We start from the raw sequence: 20,610 nt of genomic DNA, 5'->3' as shown, positions 1-20,610 counted from the left end.
AAAGTCAGCTAAGGATTCCCCCCACACCCTCCCAGTTTAATTTAATTGTGACCTTCCATTTTTCCTCTAGAGAAGCTTGATATTACTTTGTAAAGGGCATTTTCACTCTTTAATTGAAAAAGACAGTCAGGCTGTGGCAGAAATTATTGTTCCCCACCTTGAAAATTAGTGCCTGGATTGGCTATTCATACCATTTAAACTGAATTGAAGACCTGGGACCCATGTGCATCCTAATGTGTAAATTACATTTCCTCTCCCCTTAGAAGCTCCAAAGCAATTTAACTAAATAAAGGAGCCCTGATGAAGGTCCTGGTTTGAATATGCAACTTCAGAGAAGGACAAGACCCAGCAATTGTGCTTTTCCCCTCTCGATTTGGCAGACTGCTCTATCAGGGCAGACAGGAGCCAGGCTTTGGGGCAAGATGGCAGTGGAGCTTCTCCTGGTGGCCTTCAATCAGGGAAACAGGAGAGGGTGACTTTCTCTTTTAACCAGGGTGGGATGTGGTGTTCATCTCAGGTGGAAAACCAGAGCAAAACTGAGAATTTACAGTTTATTTTTAACCTATCTTGGTGAAAGGAGACACTCAGGTGTTGCTCAGTCTCATCCTGGCTGAAGCATCTTCAAGTTCTACAGACCCTATGCTCTGACAACACTGACAAAGCAAAGGTTCAAAGGTGCTTTAAATGGGGAAGAAGCAGAAGAATTCAGTAGGTGTTTAGTGGAAAATGCAAGTATTTAAAAAAATCAGGAAATGAGGAATGCTAAGCAGCTTTCAGACACCTTAGAGATAATACTGCTCTTAATCTCAGAATTGAATTCATAGAAAATCAATTAGAACGTATTTAAAAATTGAGATTAGATGGCAAAGGAAAGAGATTAATGTATTGACACTGTTATCAAGACAAAGGAACTGTAAGAGTTTGTTTAGCAAGTTTAGTACAGCTCCAAAAGCTGAAAAAAGTTTACTTTCCAGTGAAAGTTGTAGGAAATTACATTAGCCCTCCCTTTGGGAGATATTTGGAGAAAGATATTTTCAAAACACACCCTATTGGTAACCAAGCTGTAAGACATCAGTACTCATCTCCTACAAGGCAATTCAGTACAACAATACTGAGAAGCAGCAAGAGACATGGCTAGAATCGCAGGAGGTCTTTCTGGAGTGGTCTGAACAGATGATCACAATCTTTTGGCAACAGACACAGTCTGTACCTATAAGTGGCTTAGCCTGACAAAAGTTGGGACTGCCTCTATGTGGAAAAAAAAAAACCAAAACCAAAATCTGGCCAAGTATGGGACTTCCCAGAATTTGAGATTGTTTAAAAGGTCCAGTAAGTTCCAGTTTTTCTACGTGTGGCTATAACAGACCTAATTTCTCTGAAACAGGCTTTGAATTCAGACCCACATTTACCAGTGAGCTCCTTCATTATCTCACAGGCAAGTGAAGGTAACATTGTCAGCTCATAACACAGGTGTTAGAAATGCTTATAGCAAATGATAACAATGAGCTTCTTTTAAAAACTGCTAAGCTTGTAATTCTTATCCCATTTCCTTGTGAGAGCATTTCTGTTGTGATACATCACATCCAGTGACACCAATCATACTGCAATATATCATAGCCAATAAGAGAAACAGAAGAAACTGGAACAGATGCAATACATCACAATTTGCCACAGCCACATGGAAATGTGAAGAATTTTATTGATTTGTCCTCGGGAGCATAGTTAATTTGTAAAGTGCTCCTACTACTAGGTCCTTAACATTCATTGCACATTTCAATAACAAATAATTACAGCTATAATATTTGGGATTATGTAATGACAAAACATTTACCAAAAAAATCAAAAGTTCAAGAAAGCATGAAATTACATTAATTCAGATAAACTACTAGTAATTATACAAAGTGATAAATTGGACTTTCCTTAATTGTCTGTAACAATTTTGTATATTAAAATACCCCAGTTATCTTGGTTGCTATAAGACAGATGCCCTGTGCTTGTTCTTAAAATGGACTGGTTTGGAAGTGCTACACCTATCCCTGAGCAGTTTAATGAATTTCAAACATTAGTGAGAGGTTGAAATGAATTAGTTGCTACCTGAAATCAGGTTTTTGTTCCTGTCAGACATATTGAAGTAGATCCCTAATCCAAGGAAATCTGACCACGTCTTCACACATTCTATTGTGCAAATTAAACCTACTACTAAAACTTTAAAACTAGTTTTATATTAAAAAAAAAAAAACCACAACCAAATGTGTAGGTAATAGTGGCGGTGGTGAAATGAGAAGATATCAGCAATTATGTCAGTGCTGGGATTTAAAACACTTAAGAAAAAATACTGGGCTGCTAAACCTATTAATTCGCATATTAACACAAGTACTTGAGCAGGAAATATGTGTTTGTCAGTTACAATTTTTTCTATCTCCATAGATCATCACTTCAAGTAAACACCTCACCCACTGTTTGTGGGTTTGTTTGCCTTCTCTCAATGGCAGCTCTGTACTCAAAGCTATACCAGTAATCATATTTACCCCAAACCACTGTTTTTTCCCCACCTTTTTATTGTAATTGAATATCTACACTGAAGACTTTTGCAGGCCATATTGCTTGCTGCCATAAATCAGCATAACTTCCTTAATCCCAGTCGGGTACTATTGACTTACAGCATTAAAAAAAAAAAAAAGCTCTGGCCCATTCATTCTCCCCATTTCTCCCTTCATACCTGGTAAAGAGCAGAAAGCCTCTTTCACCTCAAATATTCCCACTTACATCAGAGAAAGCCCTGTCATTCTCCAATTTAGTCTCCACAAAATGCCATATGTTTTGCCTGTTCTGAGCAAATACCTTTCTTGCTTAGGTCTGCAAATGTTCCCAACAGAAAATGACTTCTTGCCACACACAGCTGAGTCCATATATTGCCACTCTTCACTGTGGAGAATCACATGTTCACCTGAGCATGTTGCTTAGCCTACACGACCTCATTATCACATCCAACTGATTAATTGTGCTATACCAATAGTAATCTACCAACACACACGGTGCTAGAAAAGAGTTGCTTTTTTGTTAAAGCTTGCAGCTGAGAGAGCAATGCAGTGTGAGGGAACACGTTCATAAAGTGAAATCCAGACAGACAAAGAATGGAAGGAACTATATAGAACTAGGTGATAATTTATTTATAGAACTCTGCAGAAACACTGAAGTTAGCAAATATACCATCTGTTAAATAGTCATATTATTCCTAAGTGCATATTAGCAATCTAAATGTGTGCCAAACACCTGATCTTAGTGATCTTATTCGCTACTCTTTTTGACAAGCAACATTATGTTTTATTAGATTGTGTCATGTTCTGTTATAAAGCTATACTAGGTAACAGTAACTGGGAGAACAGAGTGGTTGTGTTCTGTTTGTGTAAATGCCTGCTCAGGGCAAAGTGAAACAGACAGATTTTCAGAATAACAAGAACAAAGTAGAATATCTACATTTATATTCATCTTCAGGTTTTTTCTGTTAAATATATAACACATTTTAGATCGCAATTAATCATTGAAAATACCACCTCCCCCACACCCCCCGATAAAAAAACGGATGCAAAAATCTTTTGGGCACAGAGATTGCTTCCAGCAATAAGAAACATTTCTGATGGTCTACCTCTTGCTTTATCACTCTGGGCTGCATAACAATGATAGACAATTTTATAACTCATTATTGAATCTCATCTGAATGAGGTGTCATAATATTTCATAGGAGATGCTGCCTGCCTGGAGAAAAGGTCCAATAAAGATGATGACAGAAGACTGACTTCCCAATGAGTTATTTTTACTCATTTTTCTTTGTTTTGTTCTTTCAGAGATTTTTTTTTAATATGCAATGATTCTTTATTACAGAGAGAGACACTGCCTAAATTTATTTTCTACAATTATTTATCAAAATCAGCTTCAGAAAAAAAGATTATTCCTGTTTAGGCTACTAAATTTTGGGGGGGTGGGAGTCTCTAAAAATGCAGCATGATGAAGACTTCAGAGTCAAGCACTGGAATGGACCATCTAAAAAAAGTCTATCCCTAGAGGTCTCTAACAATGGGTTAAATAAGTATCTGTTAAGGACATCAGATACCTCTGCCTGTGATGGGCCAGAGGAATAGATTAAATTACCATTTATGTGCCTCCATACAGTAAAAATGATACCATGACATACGTAATTAAATTAAAAATTGCTAGCCACAACTTATTACTTTTCAAAATCTATTCCAACTTCAGAGCAAAGTATTATGTAGTTAACCCTGAATTGCCATGAAACCCTTTTTCTACTGCCGCACTGTACTCCTCCTTTCTTGGGTGCCTCATAAGTGAAGTTTTGTTCTCAACAAAAAAGTAGGCCTGATTTACCATAGCAGAAAGCATTGGAAACCATTAGTTATACCACATATATTTTCCCTACTGCCCAAGAGGTTTGTGGTTTTTTTTAAAACTCAGTTTTTACATAGAAACTGCACAACTGGCATTGTATTAGCAGCTCAAGGAAAGGGAAATATGACCATTTTTGTACCAAGTGCCTGAATCCTAAGAGATCTGAATGTTTTGCACATTTCCAATATTTTTTTTTTCTATTTGACATAATAAATAGGATTTCCCCCCATACAAAGCTGACTTCTTCTCCCAGAACGCAAAGCCTCAGGGCAGGCAACCCAACCAAATCCCCAGGTGATGTCTTGACATCTGGCCCAGGAGCCTGTTTTCCACACAAATATTTTGTGCTGGCCTTTTCTTTCTCAGAAAACACTTAATCTACAGGAAATAAAATAAAAAGAAGAAAGTTGATTAATTTTCTCAGACTGAATTTTGAGAACAAGTAAATAAATCCACACATTTAGAGACTGAACCAATAAGTACAAACCCAAAATCCGGTTGGTCTTATTACTGATTTAATTTCCAATTAGTATTACAGGATGGAAAAAAGTACCTTTTTTTTTTTTGATCAGGCCTTTGTCTTTTGTCCCTCCAGACTACGCAGACTGCAAGACAGAGATCTAGCCAGCAGGCAATTAAAAGAACATCAGAGTTTAAAACACCTTCTCAGCATATTGACAAGTACTATCCACTGTAGCTATGACAGCACAAGGAGGTGCTACGGCTGCCTAATTCAATTCAGTCACCTCAGAGTAGACAATATCTTTGTAGGAGACAATATATAGGACATGAAGAGGAGGAAAAGAAAAATTAGCTGTTTAAAGTTCAACGATGGGGGCAAAAATTGATATATTGACATAAATAGTTGAGCCTGTACAGGTAGTAATCATTATTGCTTTGACCAAAAAGAACTGTTTCTCCCTGTTGAACTCTGGATCAGATTCAGCTGATGAAAAATGGAACAATTCTTTGAAAGAAGAATCTATAACAAGGTAAATAAGCTTAAGGCAAGCAGTTTACAACACTATGGTATAAAGAGTTTTAAGGGGAAGCTGATGTTATTATATTAAACCCTTTTGAATGTATTTCAAACAATCTTTTTCCAGAGTACGCTGACAAAAGTAGTAAGTCTTCTCATGAGAATGAGAACTGGATCACAAAGTAAATAATCATTTTTTTAAAGTACATCTGTTGTATCACGTTTTGTAATTGAATTAAAGAGAATGAGACTGATAATACTTACACATATCAGTGAAATGTGAGAAAACAGAGGAGATAGAGTGTGGTGGTAGATTCAGCAAAACCAAACAAACGAAAAACCCCCAAGACAAAACAACCAACCAAACAACCTAATAGCCTTAAAAAAATCACATATGGGACATGGTTACACAGGAGATTTCCCTAAACCATCACAATTCCCTACTTCCATCCTCCTTCTCCCCTTCACGAGCAGTGCTAAAGTTCGTTCAAGTCAATTAAAATATATCCACTTACTGCAGCCAGCTTCAGGATAGAACAGACTCATTAAAATACAACATACTTCTATAATAATTTTAAAACACTCTGTAGGAGTCTTGATTATGATTAATTATCACTTGCGTATACAGAGGAGCATACCTGCTTTTTACTTCTATTAAAAAAGGAAACAACTTTTTTTATCCTAGCCATGTAGATTAAGAATGCAATAAGTTCCAAAAAAAAAAAAGCCAGAAAAAGTCATAGAATAATACACTGGCTTTGCAGTTAGCAATTGTAAATATAAACTCACAGGGTTAGGGTATAACTTTTTCACAATTAGTTATTTCATTATTTTCAAAGGGCTACATACTACACTGGATGAACTATTTTTCCATACAGTGTGGCAATCCACATCCTGAGTTACATTAAACATGTAAATCTGTTTCTGAGTTACATAATCATTGCCTGGCTTGGGGTACAGTTAGGAATAAATCTGACGTACTAACTGGGTCTTGTTTTCTCCTTCTCTCTCTCAAGATCTTGAAAATTTTGAAACAAAACCAAGAAGCACAGTGTCAGTCAGAGAAGGACAAGGAGTGGTTCTACTCTGTGGTCCTCCACCACATTACGGAGGTATGATGAACAGCTCTACATTGTGTGCAGCCTGAACATCAACTGCTCTAGCTCAGAAGCTACTGATTTTAAGTATCACCTATCCAGTTCCCTGCCTGATTAGCACTAGAATTTATTTGTGCATGAAGCATATAGGTTTATAGGAAAGCTGGATTTCATTTATTTAAAGGACATGGAAATTTGTACTTCTGAAGGGACCCTTGTTATTCTATGAGGGGCTAAAACATGTCCGTCATTTATTGGGTACAACACAAGCAAAGAAAATATTACGATCCAAATTATTATCTCCTGACATGACTGGTTATCTCAGCTTCTTCACCCATATGGGATAGCTGCAACCAACAGCAATTTGTTCTACATTAAAACTCCTTCAGGTTTGAGGGGAGTGACTTTTTTGCCTTTTAGTTCTTGCTACTTCAATGCTTTTATTTGAATCCTGCATTTTACTTATTAAATGTCATGAAAATTTGCCTTCTATTCTTGAATACCTGGTAATCACAAAAATCATCAAAATATTTAGATTGGAAGGGACTTCTGGAGAGGTAAACTCCCTGATCAAAGGAGGTATGATTAAATCAGTTTGCTTGATAATTTTCAGTGCTTCAGGTAAAGAATGAAAAGGATTTTTCTGGTGAATTGATTTGAGGATGCTTTGCATCTATTGCCATTGCCTGCTACTGCTGCTTCCTAACCATGAAGCTGGGTTTGAGGTTTTCCTTCCAGATGAGGTCAAGTCCAGGTGACAACCAGCTAACTAGTAACACAGTTAGCATTGTGTTTCAGATTTTCCATCTAATACACCCCCTAAACACAGGACACAATTTTCCTTTCCCTCCTTTTTATAGGTGTATTACCCCCTCCAACACCAGCATTTACAGAGCAATGCAAAGGCTTGAACACGTATGTACACTGCTGCTGTTGTTTTTTTCTTGAAACTTTTCGTACCTACTAGAAGTGAGAAGCTTTTGAGTGATCTTTTAAGACTTCACCCCCCCCCCACCACAAACAACATTGACGGTTGCAAGTTTTGAGCCACATACATTCTCAGATCTCCTCCGGGGGTGTTAGAAGCCAAATCAAAACTTCTTCAGATCTTTTGAAGTCTGGAGTTCAGAACTACAGTTTCCTAACATAACTAGCTGAAGATAATTGGATATTTTATCCCGGAAAAACAAACGTATATTAAAAAGGGGAAATGTCAATAGCATAACAACTAAATTGACTTGTTCTGGGCTGAAAGAATCAGCAGTTTTCAGGTGGCTCGTGTCCTGCTTTCAGCAGGAGTGACCACACACGCACAGTTATCCTTGTGCTAGCATCCTGCTCTCACCGATGCTTCCTCAATTTTTCTTAAAGAAACAGCACTATACAACAAACTCCCATGAGAAGGTGAACAGTGATCTGTAAAGAGGATGCAGTATTTCAGAGACGTAGAGAAACTCAATCATTTTCAAGCCCACGAGTCTTGAACATAGAGGAAGTGTCAGTTCTTAGTGTTTACAGCCATATGAAAGAAGTATATAATCAAGGAGATGAAGTGAAACCTGGTCCTTAAGGGCAAAAAAGGCTTGAAAGAGTTCCCGAAATGTATCAATGGGACATACAGAAGGACAACACATCCATCCGTGAGTCCGTAAGCTGTATATTTTCCTCCCGCTGTAGGGTGAAATTATGATTTGATGAATAGGAATGACTACAAGAAAACATTCAGAACAAATAAATAGTTAACAAGTGAGTTCACTGCAGATTAATTGAACTGACAAAATAGTATCCATGAATAAAGCCTTTACTCACAGTGTTCTGTAACCTAGAGATGTGAGCTGTTGACCAATAGGCCTGAAAAATACATTATCTGAAATAACAAGTCTCTAGAGAAGAGAAACTGAGTTCTTTCATCATCCATAAACAGTGTATTTGTGATCCAGAAATTATATGCCACAGGGATAAATTACATAGTATACAATTTATCATAGTTGATACCATCTCAGGATGCTTAGAAAGTTGTTTTTATTAAAAAGGATTGCATATTTACTTCTTTTTTTAATTGAAACCCTTGCCTCTGACTCAACATCTACAGGAGAAAGGATTACTAGCCTTGTGTACAGCTTCCATTTCTGTATGTTCTGTACTCTAAATGTGAAAGGAATTAGTTACATATCCAGGAATTTGGAAGATGTACCATACTAGCAGCAAAAGAATTGCCTTTCCTATAGTATTAACACAAGTAAGACAATAAAAGCTGCATAAGGTGTCGTATACACCAGGAAACAAAATTACTCTTAGAACTTCCTATTGAACTTTGTAGATACCACCTATAAACAATTCAGGCCTTTTAGTAGTACAAACATTTACAGAGAAACTGAGGTTAACTCTTTAGGTAGAAAACATTGACTATGCTTGTGGAAAAGAGTTTTTGGAGTCCAAGGGAGCCAGAGCAAATGGACACAGCCCTTCAGGTGTTCCCTCCTATAAGCCAGCTGCTTCTTCCCCCTGCAAGGTCCAGACCTGGCCTGACCTGTACATCTCACTGAGGAAAGAGGAAGGAACGTGGTTCTGATGGTTACTGGCTTTGCTTTCCTCTGACTTGAAGGAAGAGAGAAAACATCTGTACAACAGTTATTTGAAACAGCTCTAGTTAATATAATTATTTTGGAATAGGATGGACTAGCTAAATTCTCCATTAATTGAAGTTTCTTCCCATATAACGTTGAGAAGTAGGAATAGATATATAGCTCAAGAAATATTTCTATTATATGTGGTATCTAGAGAAATGTTTCACGTATCTTTTTACCTCCCACTACAGAGAGCAACATGTTGCCAAGCTTATCTAGCCCTCTACCACAGTCTGAAATTAATTTTTCTGCTAGGTTTATAAGAAAGCAAGCTCTGCAGATATCATTAGACCACTCAGCTGTTTGTCATATGCTGTAAATACATTTCCACATTCAAAGTATTTAAAACACTTGAAGTTTAGGCAAACTTATTTTTCTGATACAGCTAACAAGAACAGCTAGGTTACTGCTTTCTGTATATCTGCTTCTTAACTGAGACTACACTGATAAATTATTTCTGTGTTATAAACAAAAACATTATTTCACTCAACAGAAGATAGAGAATATGTTAAGCAGCTAAACAGTCAGAAACAAAGAAAAAGTTTCAAAGGGTTACTTCAACAACTTTGGTATTGTCTTTAGACCTCAAACTAACTCCCAGAAGAACAAAAAGCCTTGCAAAGTTACTATTAAAGCTATACCGAAACCTTTAACACCAGACTAGAGCACCTACTCTATAATGCTACAGATAAACATTAGCACTTCTCACAGAAAAAACAAAACAAACATACAAAAGAAAAAAACCCTCACCTCTGAAAGGTACAGTGTGCACATTGGACAAAGCAAAACATTAAAAACTTATTAGATTTAATGAACAAAACCCCACAGCTTTTGAAAGAAAGAATAAAGCTACTACAAGCCACCTCACCCAGCCCAGACTCTCCATTTCCTCATCTAGCCCCTCCTTGCCTATTTATGCAGGGTAGCTCTCCAGCCTCAGCTGTTTTTATTTATGAGGCTCATTAACACACCTTATAGAGTTCAGCATGTGGTTTTCCTCTGCTTGTTAGTGAGGCTCTGGAGTGCAGGGGTGGGGAGATAAGCTGTATTTTTTTCTGGGAAGTGTCTCCTCTCTAGCTTAAGTTCTTTCGGTCAGCTGCTTTTTTTCTCTTATATGATATACATATACTGTTATATTATTATTAAAAACTAGTGAGCTAGGAAATAAAGGGAAGCATATAGGGAGGAGGAAGGAAGTTTGAAGAGGCTTCCATTGCTGTAGCTATATATGAACTTGACCTGACTATGATTAAGAAGTTGCTGCCTAAGTAGTATTACTTGATACAAGACTGTGGGGTGGACTGTTATTCATTTATTTTCTCAAAAGTGAAGCCTGATATAAGGCCTGTTTCCTTCAAGGTGGCTCCCTGCAGAGCCTTAAGGAAGTTGCTAATCTTGTTAGGAGCAGCATGATCACTGATGCATTTGCATTTACTTTTGCATAAGAGCTGCTAGGGTTTGAAGCTGGGATGCTGAGTCTGTAGGCTTTCCTCTATACTGACACTACTACACCAGGGCTACGCTAAAAACAAACAAAACACTCTAAAGGTGGTGGGAGCCCTGTAGATTTGCTTAGTGGGGGAATATGCTAATTTCTCAGCCAGCAGAAGGGTGGGGAAGGAGGCGCACATGAGAGCAGGGGGTGAGAAATATGGGATATGTGGAGAGGATGAGATTAGCGGTGCTGCCGTATGTAAAAGGGTCTATGACTTCTGCCTCAGGTTGCTTCTGCATTTTTCATAAGAGTCACTTGATAAAATACATAATCTTAAAGTGAATGTTTGAAGCGTATCTCCCTTTATAAAGCAGAGTGCCTTAGTCATGGGTTTAGAGTCCCTTTTTCTCTGCTCCTATTTCTCAATGCTCCTATGAATCTTTAATCCATTCCTGCCAGTTCTGGCAGGAAGGTGAAGAGTCTCTTCCCAGAGACCAGCCTGTAGCTGTTCTCCTGCAGAATGAGCAATATTGATTTGAATTTGCTCAGGCTGAGGAAAGTGCTGAAATGTTATATTCCCTAGACTAGTATATCAGAAGTGATTATCAGCTGCTCTTCTTTCCCAGCTGTGCTCTAAAAGTGCTCACAGCTGACAGGCGGAGGCGATGCTCCTCCTGCCTGGCTAAGCTCCGGCCTTGCCTATCAGTGCTTGTCTGGAAGGTGAGGTGGAGTTAACCTCCTTTTGGGGACCTCTGTGAGGAGAATGAAGACTGACACCACATAGCCATCTGCCTTGGATTAAAAAAAAATGAACAAAATACACCATAGGATTGCAGCACTAATAAAATAGCTTGTTCTCTGACATATGCATAATGAAGAATATATTGCTGTAATTGTCCCTCTGCTGACACGTGTCCCCTCTGAAGTAGACACAGTTCTGTGCTCTCCAAGGTATCTTCTTTTGAGAACAAATACCATTTTCCAGTCTTCAGTGCTCAAATATGTTAATTTAGGCTGAGATCAATCTGCTGGACCTGTGAAAAGGAGCAGTACTGTGTTATTTATTATTTCAGCTAGATAGAATTAAAAGAATTAATTACTAAAGGTGATCAATGTTTTTAAAGCTTGTCTTGAAGTGCGATCTCAACTGCTATCTATTTCAGAAATCCTGTTGTTCAAATGGAAAACAAAAAAAAAACCTAAAAAAATAATTGTACCTTTATTTGTTCTTCCATAAAATAGCTGGTAGCAGCAATTTTCGAGTTAATTTTAGCTAGACTTCGTTAGCAGGTTACTGTTGCTTTATGATTTCCCTTCTATGCCTCTACTACCTTCTGTTCAGCAATACTTTCACCAGACTCTTCCTAGCTGCTGATTTACTCATGTGAATCAATGTAACGCTAAAAGTGATGGCATGGGCCTTTTAGTACTTTCTTTTGCTCATTCATTGAGTCTGCTCCACATCTGAGTTATTCAAAGTGACCCAAAATGGAAATGTTTAAGTTATAGTAGCTTCTTTTATAATATAATCTTAGATTTTCTAGCCTATTACATCTGTTGATGTTGTCACGTAACTTTTTAATAAAAGTCCTTGTGTAAGGGAGTAGACTGCTGGTATTATGCCTTAGAAGGAGAAAGAAAAGTTTCATCTCCAAATTTTGGGTTCTTTCTCTTGAGATTCTTTCCAACTCCCATTGAAGCCAATTAAAATTAAGGTTTCTACAGAGTTTAGTGGAGCTGAATTAGGCTCTAGGCAAGTATGGCCTGCGGATTGGTGATGATGAACCTGCAGTTAGAAGAGCCGTAGTGTTTATATCCCGCATACTGGAGAGAAAAGGGATTTAAATATGAAAAGGAGGGGCCTACTCTTGTTCCCAGTTAATGGGAAAATTCATCAATATGCCCTAAGGCAATGGTGGAATACAGACAGGGAGAGAGTAACAGAAACTTCAGAAGAGAAAGTCAGCTGGAACCCCCTGAGAACTGAAATCAAGACAGAAAAGGACTGGCTCTCTTTTACTGATTAATTAATTCACAGATTGACCTCATGAAGAATGCCTGTGTAGCATAAAGTTGGTTTTAATAGAGTTTTATTTGGATTCGTACACTCTATCCCACACAGAAAATTTAGTTGCATCACCAGGTCCTACAGCAGGAAACTGGTTTTTGGTTTCATGCCATAAGATGGTTTGAAGGTTCTTCATGGGCATCCATTTGGTGTCTTAGCAGGTACGATGGTGCTGTGTTAGACTGGGTCAGTGTTTTCTTCAGCGCTGTAATTGACAGCACCAGAACTGACCTTTGGGAAGGGAACCTGCAAACTCATTTTTCTTATTTTTCTTGCTTTTTAAATTACCTTCAGTTTATCATTAGATACACTAACTTTTCATGAAAATCTGTGCATCCAGCTATCAGTGGCTCAACCTCTCAGAGCAGTTTTATTGCATATAAGCCCGTATGTGACTTTGTGTAGGTCTAGGTGAGAAGGAAAACAAAGGACATCGAAAGAGACATCAGGGCACCAGCCCTGAGGTGTTCTTGTGAAATCCAAGGAGACTGCAGTTCCAAAGTATTTCTTTCATAGAAATCCCAAGTTTACAGCATACTGTTTAGCTGAACACAGATTAAAGTAATTACCCTGCAAATCATCATCATTTTTTTTACAGTCCCTAACTTACAGGTTAGAGAACTTCAAAGAATATGTTCAAACCAGAGTTTTTCCCTATACCAGTCATTTCAGTCTGTCTGTCCAGCCACACTAAAAAGTCATCAAACTTTGTACTTGAGACAGGAATGTAGTCTGTACGTAGTATGTCTCTGGAAGACATGTCAAGTCATGGCTACATCACTTATATCTAGCTAAAGACTGATCCTCCTTGTGGAAAAATCCACCCATGTCCACATTTTCTGTAAATAAATGCTTTAACCAGGTACCTAAAAGTACATGGTCATGGAAATGCAAAAATATGCTGGTTTTATCTTGCATGTATGCACATGTATGTATACACACATGATGTATTATACTATTTTAGGAATTGTTGTATCTTCTAGGTTTACTGTACATCAGGAAAAAAAAAAAAAAAGCTTAGCATTAAGCTGTAGTAAAAGAGAGCCTATTGCAGGATTTAGCCGAGTATAGAAAGTGTCATTGATTGCTCCCTGGAGATGCATCATTTCTAATGAGAGTCCTAAAATGTTAGAAGATGATAACATAAAACTGCACAAAACTACTGGAGTTTGCAGACTTATTACCATACTGTATCCATGTTGTAACTGAGGGGGGGAAAGAAACGTAAATAATCTTTTTCAAATGGGATTGTTGATGGGGAAAATGTGTAAAAATGAAGCTGTTGGCAGAACACTGTTAGCTTATGAATTATGCATTTAATTAAGGAAAGCTAAACTGGTAGATTTTGAAACTTCTGATTTACCGTGCCTTATTAAAGATGGAATTTCAGTCCTGTTCCTGCTGTCGGGTGCCTGCAGGGATGCAGAGCAGCCTCAGCGTGGGGCTTGCAGGACCGCTCAGGTGTACCTGTGCTGCAGCACCGAACCTGCTCGTTGCTGTACTGATGGCAGCAGAAAAAGGCGTGGCAAAAAAACTTTCTGAAAAGCAGGGTTCTTGGATGGTAAGCTAACATGGAGATCTTCCTTTCCAGGGTGGGCTAGTCAAATAAATTAGTTTTAAGTTGCCTAGACTATAGACATACATTATTAAGGTATGCTTTGTGAAACACTGCATGGAAAAAGACGGTAGAAAAGTGTTAGGAAATCAGAATACGATGAGAAGGACAGAGCAGGTGTAAGTATGGAAGATAAAGAGTCAAATGTGCAATAGGGTCAAATATTAACTTATCTGCAACATATTTGCATGTGGCTGAGCTCCCCCCTTCATGAGAATCTCATGATAAAGCTCTGTTACCAGTTTCATTTTTCCATATTCAGAGTGAAAAAGGAGCTATAACAGTGACCAGCAGTTCTCTCTCTAGATATTCAGAGGGAAAGTGTTATAAATGGGAATTATTTACTACAACAGCTGTCTCACAGCATTGCAGCACTGCCATTCCTACTTAAAAATAGACTAAGCACGAAAATGAAAAGTAGCTGGGGACAAAACTTTTGTGACCTTCTGAAGTGGCTTGAAATGAGTTTAAAACTAAAGCAATGCTTACCTTGCCTTGGCTAATTTGTGCCTCCCCAGTGGTTTGCCCTCTAACTGACTCTTTCTTTCAACTGGCAATATTGCACTTAAGCACTAATGGGAAGCAGATTATACTGGAAAGGATGCATGATATGTATCTGGTGTTTTCTAGGCTTGTCCTATACATGGATCTTCAACAATAATACCTTACATGTTCAGGAAGATAGTCGCCGCTTTGTTTCACAAGAGACGGGAAATCTGTACATTGCCAAAGTGGAGCCATCAGATGTGGGCAATTACACCTGCCTTGTAATTAACCCGAAAGCAGAGCAAAGTGTGCAGGGGCCACCCACTCCTCTCACTCTCCGCAGCGATGGTGAGTTATCTGGGCACGCTTGGCTAAAAACACGCAGCACAACACTAACTGGTCCACCTCCAGTTACTGGAAACTGATACTGCTGTACATCCTCATGGAGGTAAAAGGCTCTCAGTAAATAGTTGTGCACTGCAACATGATCCCACAGTTTCTGCTGTATTGAAATGAGATCTGAACTGTCAGGAGAGGGACAATGAGATAAACATACGTAAAGAGAACGGTCATAGAATCATAGGATAATTTCGATTGGAAGGGACCTTCAAAGGTCAATATCATTGAAAAATAGCAAGAGAATGTCAAATGGTGTGTTAACGTTTTTCATCTTAGGCATGCTTGTGTTGAGGTTAAAATCCAGCAAATCTTCCTAAATTTATAGTCTAGGTGTAGCTCAAATATCAAATCTAGAAAGCTGTTTCAAAACGAGTCATTGAGGTGAGAAAGCACTTGCACATATACAAATATCTTTCTGGCAACACTTCTAATTAAATGTTCACAGTGAGAAATACATACCTAGGAAATCTTTACATGAAGTTTGTTTTAGAAGTTTGCTCACCTAAATTTCAATATCCTTGTACTGTTTGCAAAGCAGTGGCAACAATCAGTGACAAAAGTCTGTATAATGTTAGGTTTCTAGAATAAATAAAACTCAGATGTGCATTATGGAGTAATATTTCTACTACGAGAGTGTGCCGCTTTATAATATAATCAAATAATGCAAAACAAAGTTATAGTTCCACAGCTCAAAAGTTAATAATTTGCTACAAACTGTGATTGTAAATGCTTAAGATATTTTCTGACTATTTTCTTTCTTTTTATCACTCTGCTTTGCTACTTTTCTCAGACTTGTTCTATCGGTCTCTTTCCATCTTCTCCCATTTACTTGGGTGGCCTCTGGATTTGGTCCTAAACAGGCAGGTTCTAAGGCAACGATGCAAATTGCATGTGTAATATTAGCCAGTGGGGGATCTGTGCAAAGACACTATGTGCAGGAAAATGTCTGATTCATATTTGTCATTACTGTTGTAATGAGTTACTCTAGAAGATGCATACACATTTAAGAAGTTTAGCTAAAAGCTGAGTTTGCTAAAGCAATCCCAAACCTGTTGCAAAATCAAATGCCTTAAACTGATACTGGATTATCTGTGATTTATCAGATGTTCGGCTAGATTTTCAAATGTGATAATTTCATCTAATTACATCAGTCTTCCTCAAGTCTGGAGCTCATGTTTGGATGTTTTAAAGTTTTAAGTGTTTCACAAGTATTTTGGACTCATAATTCCATAATTCCCTCTTACACTCAGAATCTATCCAGCATCATGAGAAGTGGCCAATGTTAAGACATGGCTTGTTAACACCTCTTGACAAGAGGTATGAACCTCAATTATCTCTAAAATCTTAGTGCAGAGGTATAACATACTTGTATATGTAGAATTTGTGTAAAGTCATGCTCTTCAGCTCTCCAACGCATAGATCTTACAAATTTCACAAAAGCTTTCAGCATAGGTTTGAATTTCGCCCAGCAGGCTAAGTCTGCTCTATAAACGTCATGTGTTGATTGCCACAGGTGGAACATGAGGCTCTGACATCATTAACACCATCCTTTCTTTCACACTGAAATTCTGTTGTACTGGACAAGTCTGAGGCTCAACTGGAGTGCTAGCTGTTTTTGATGTTCAACAGGTGTGATGGGGGAGTATGAACCAAAGATTGAAGTACGTTTTCCAGAAACAACATACGCAGTGAAGGGCTCATCTGTTAAACTGGAATGCTTTGCCCTTGGAAAGTAAGACTTCTTGTTTTCATTAAAATGGGGGTTCTAACACTGTTCTACAGTGAGAAACATGGTTCTTTCTAATTTACACAGCTGAATTTTTTTGGTCAGAATGTAAATTTGTAAAACTTACTCTTTTTTAAACAAAACAAAACAAAACAAAACAAAACAACCTTATCTTGGTTTGATTTTTTTTTCTGTGCAATGTGTTAACAAGGAAATAGAAAACAATACCATAACTGAAGTTCCCTTTAGTGAGGAACCAGAACAAAGACTCTATTCCCTGAGAGTTTTACTCTGGGGTAGGACCTTACTTCAGGTTACAACATTCACATCCTATCTGCAGCAGAACAGGAATATCTTTCTGTGTGTTCTTAGTTCTTGTTTGTGTTCTTTGTTAAAAACAAAACTTGGGGAAACAGGCCGTGTTTCAAGAGCACATAGACTGTCTAGGATGGATCCAACAGATTCACATGGCTCTCAGCACCCTCTTCTCCAAAGCGATGCTGAGGAGCCCTGGGAAGCTCTGGCAGTAGCTCTTCCTGCTAAAATCTGCAAATCTGTTATGCTTGCAGTAGCCTATATTTTTCCTATAGTAGGTTGCTTACACTGTTGCATTCATTTACAGAAAGAGTAGTGCATTCAAACAGCGAGGGATGCTCTATATTCAAAGCGCAGATGGTTAACTGAATAAGAGTAACCAGCCTACAAAAACCAGTCTTTCCAATGAGCATCCATTTTCCCTACAAAAGCTAAAATAACCTTAAATTGTTGACCTCTATTTAGTTTAAGTTCACTTTGACAACCCATTTTAAGGCTGTAAGCTTTTAAAGTGTTTAGAGCTTTCTCAGAGGTTAAAAGCCTGACTTGCAGACAGCACAAATTAATCAAATGTTCCTCTGGAACCTACAGTGAGAAGCAGAAAAATAAAACAAAAAGTTAATAAGACAGGAAATGGCCTTCCCTTTCAGATGAGATTTTTATATAAACTAATCTTGGGGCTAATTTTTATTTAAGGATGAAAAATATTTCTACAGAGCCATAGTCAAAGGCATATATGGGAGTTTTGGCCCAAAACAAGTATCAGACTGGAACACTCCTGCTAAACTGACTTTCCTTTCCAAATACTGTCAAGCTACTTCTCTTTAAATACCTCCTTAATTGTGTGTGAGTCAGTTCAGGCTTTACATTTCAAGTTGTCATTTCATATTTCCATCTGTTGCCTGGAAAGTATTTAACAATGATACACTGACTGAATAAAAGCATTTGAAAAACAGAGTAAAGGATATGTACAAAACCATGCTTTCAAGAGGTAAAGATGGGTCACGTTGCTGTGGCAAGAAGGTTTTGGCATTTTGAGAAAATCTTAGGGAAGAAGAAAAAGGTGGACTGGAAGGATGTATAGACAATGAAATCCCTCAGCGAGCACAGAACCTTCTATGCTGTGCTTAGAAAATGAAATGGCTGAGAGGGTTAATGAAGCTTTGATATACATATCCTTCTCTATATATAGGACTGCAGCTGAAAGCAGTCCTGTCATACTTCCCAGGAGTTATGCTATGTAAATACCCATGCCAATACCATAGGCAGAAATCTTTCCTTCACAAGTTTTTTTTTATATCATACTGCTAATGTGCAACTGTTTTAGTGTATGTATTTGAGAGGTGCTGTTTGTGAGTAAAGGCCCTTTAGTGGCATCGCTGGATAAGTTCTCCTTTCCAGATTTTTTTTTTAATAGGTTAGATGTCTCATATAGAACTGTACTGGTTTCAGTCTCCTTTTTTCTCCCTGAACAGAGCCTGGAAGCACATTTTAACTAACATGTCAACCAGTGAAAAAGCTTTATTTCAGAGCTGGCATTTATATGTGAATAAAGCAAGAGAAACAGATTGTAGGTGAAATACTCTTAACGTATTAGATAAGGCCAGATTTCTAAAGGTATGTAGGTGATTAGTAGTATTGTTAAAAGCTCTAAGTTTCCTACAGCCAGCTGTTTACAATTGTAGCTAGGCACATATAAATGCAACAGTGTGACCATCTGCACCTTTAGATGCCTTAATTCCGCTAAAACTTTAGCCTCTACTATTGTCTGCTTATGTTTAAGTCGATTCAGCTCAACATTTGTTGAGCTATACCTCTGATCCGCCACAAGCACTAACGGTTATTATCTCTCTTGGATTTCAAAACTGCTTTCCCATTATCCATAATTTTCTATATTCATACTGTTAGTCCACTTGTTCAGACAATGCTGTCAGCTGCTATTACCTCTGCGCTACGAATAACAGAAATCTCTCACATCTAAGGCAGATTATAGGCGACCTGCTGTGGTTTTGGTCTCCAAAAGTCTTAAACGAAAGTAGTTCCATGGTATTTAGAGAAATAGCATCTCTTTTCTATATGGAACAGCAAATCATACCTACTGGACCTTGCTCAAAAAGCACTTCCACATTTAAAACGCAAGTACGAAAGGCCAGTTTTATGGCTGAGTTTTAAAATGCCTTTCTACCATTGGAACTCAAAGTCACCTAAGAAGTACTCCTTCAGCCAGGCTGTGGGATACCTAGAGGTAGGTATAGTCCATATACCTTTGTTGCAAAGCTCTCTTTTTGCATTTTACATGACTGAGTCTCACAAGTGGTCGTCTAGTTCAGTCATAAAACTTGCTTGTTTTGAGGAAAATAAATATAGAAAGGACAAATTGTCGATATTTATTCTTGGGAAGAGGGTTTGGAGGGATGCATAGCAAATGGACAAGAGCACTTGGGACAGTTATTGACTATGAATCCTGCTTTGCAGAACAGAGACCATGAATAGTAAGATCTTTTTGGAAAGTAAATTAGTCCTCACTGTGTTGGAAATGCAGTCAGACAAAAAGAAATATAAGCAGCATACATCTGATTGGCCCAGGGAATCTAAACAAGCAAAAAATGCGCATCACACTTAATTCTTTAAAAGAGGTAAAACTGAAATATGAAATAGTAGCTTCACTATTCACTATGTCGAATAACGTAGCCTGTGGCAATTTAATAGAAGAGATGAGACTTTGTGTTCTACACTAATATTCATTATGTTGACAGTGTTTAATATTATGCCAGTATTAAAAGTCATGTTTTGGATCAAGCTATATTAATCATGCCATACATCTAAATTGTTGTTCACTGTGTCTTTGAGGGGATTGAGTACCATGAAAGAGTAATGTTCAGTTGAGTTACTATGCTGCTTTCTCTAGATTTCTTCCAAAATAACTTTTTTTCTCTTGCATGAATAAGAATAGTTTCTGGAATAAAATAAGCAAAGTAGTTTCCATGTCTGGCACACACGTTTATTAAACTGTCTGTGTTTCACACTTTTTGTCATTTTCTCTTCTCCTCTCGTCTTCTGAAATAATCTGTTCAGAATTCCTGCAAATGGGCGGTTGCCAGATGAGGTTGTAAAGAGCATATATGAATAACATAAACCAGGATTTCTTTCAACCCAGAATATTAAGTTTTCATGGGAAGACCCCACATATTCCTGTAAATGTATTCAGGGAAGAATTTTTCTAGAGGCTATTAGTATAAGTAGATAATAACACAGCTGCAAGTGGTTTTCAAATAACTGTCTTTACTGAACTTACATAAAAATACTACCCTTCACTTCTTCATTAAGTGGCTATTCTAGTATGTTAGCAAGGAGTTTATGTAGGACGATATAAAAGGATCAATTATGGGATTCTAAAATCATATATATATGAGTCAGTTCTTCCACCACAAGTGAAGTTTGCTGTTTTCAACCCACATT

The 20,610-nt window shown here is 37.8% G+C and overlaps 1 protein-coding gene across 2 annotated transcripts in view; it reads left to right on the top strand.

Annotated features, from left to right (window-relative positions):
• The window catches only part of LOC135992875 (contactin-6-like), an 86,403-nt gene that overhangs the window by 9,570 nt on the left and 56,223 nt on the right, over positions 1 to 20,610 (top strand). For both annotated transcript variants that reach the window (XM_065642289.1, XM_065642290.1), the window contains exons 2-4: positions 6,400 to 6,495; positions 14,856 to 15,059; positions 16,740 to 16,842. In XM_065642289.1, coding sequence (XP_065498361.1) covers positions 6,400 to 6,495; positions 14,856 to 15,059; positions 16,740 to 16,842 — 403 coding nt within the window. The remainder of the gene's footprint in view (positions 1 to 6,399; positions 6,496 to 14,855; positions 15,060 to 16,739; positions 16,843 to 20,610) is intronic.

This window comes from Caloenas nicobarica, chromosome 11 (assembly GCF_036013445.1).
Source record: "Caloenas nicobarica isolate bCalNic1 chromosome 11, bCalNic1.hap1, whole genome shotgun sequence".
NCBI lineage: Eukaryota > Metazoa > Chordata > Aves > Columbiformes > Columbidae > Caloenas > Caloenas nicobarica.
The sequence above is the reverse complement of the archived record's forward strand: the minus strand, read 5'-3'. Positions and strand labels throughout refer to the sequence as shown.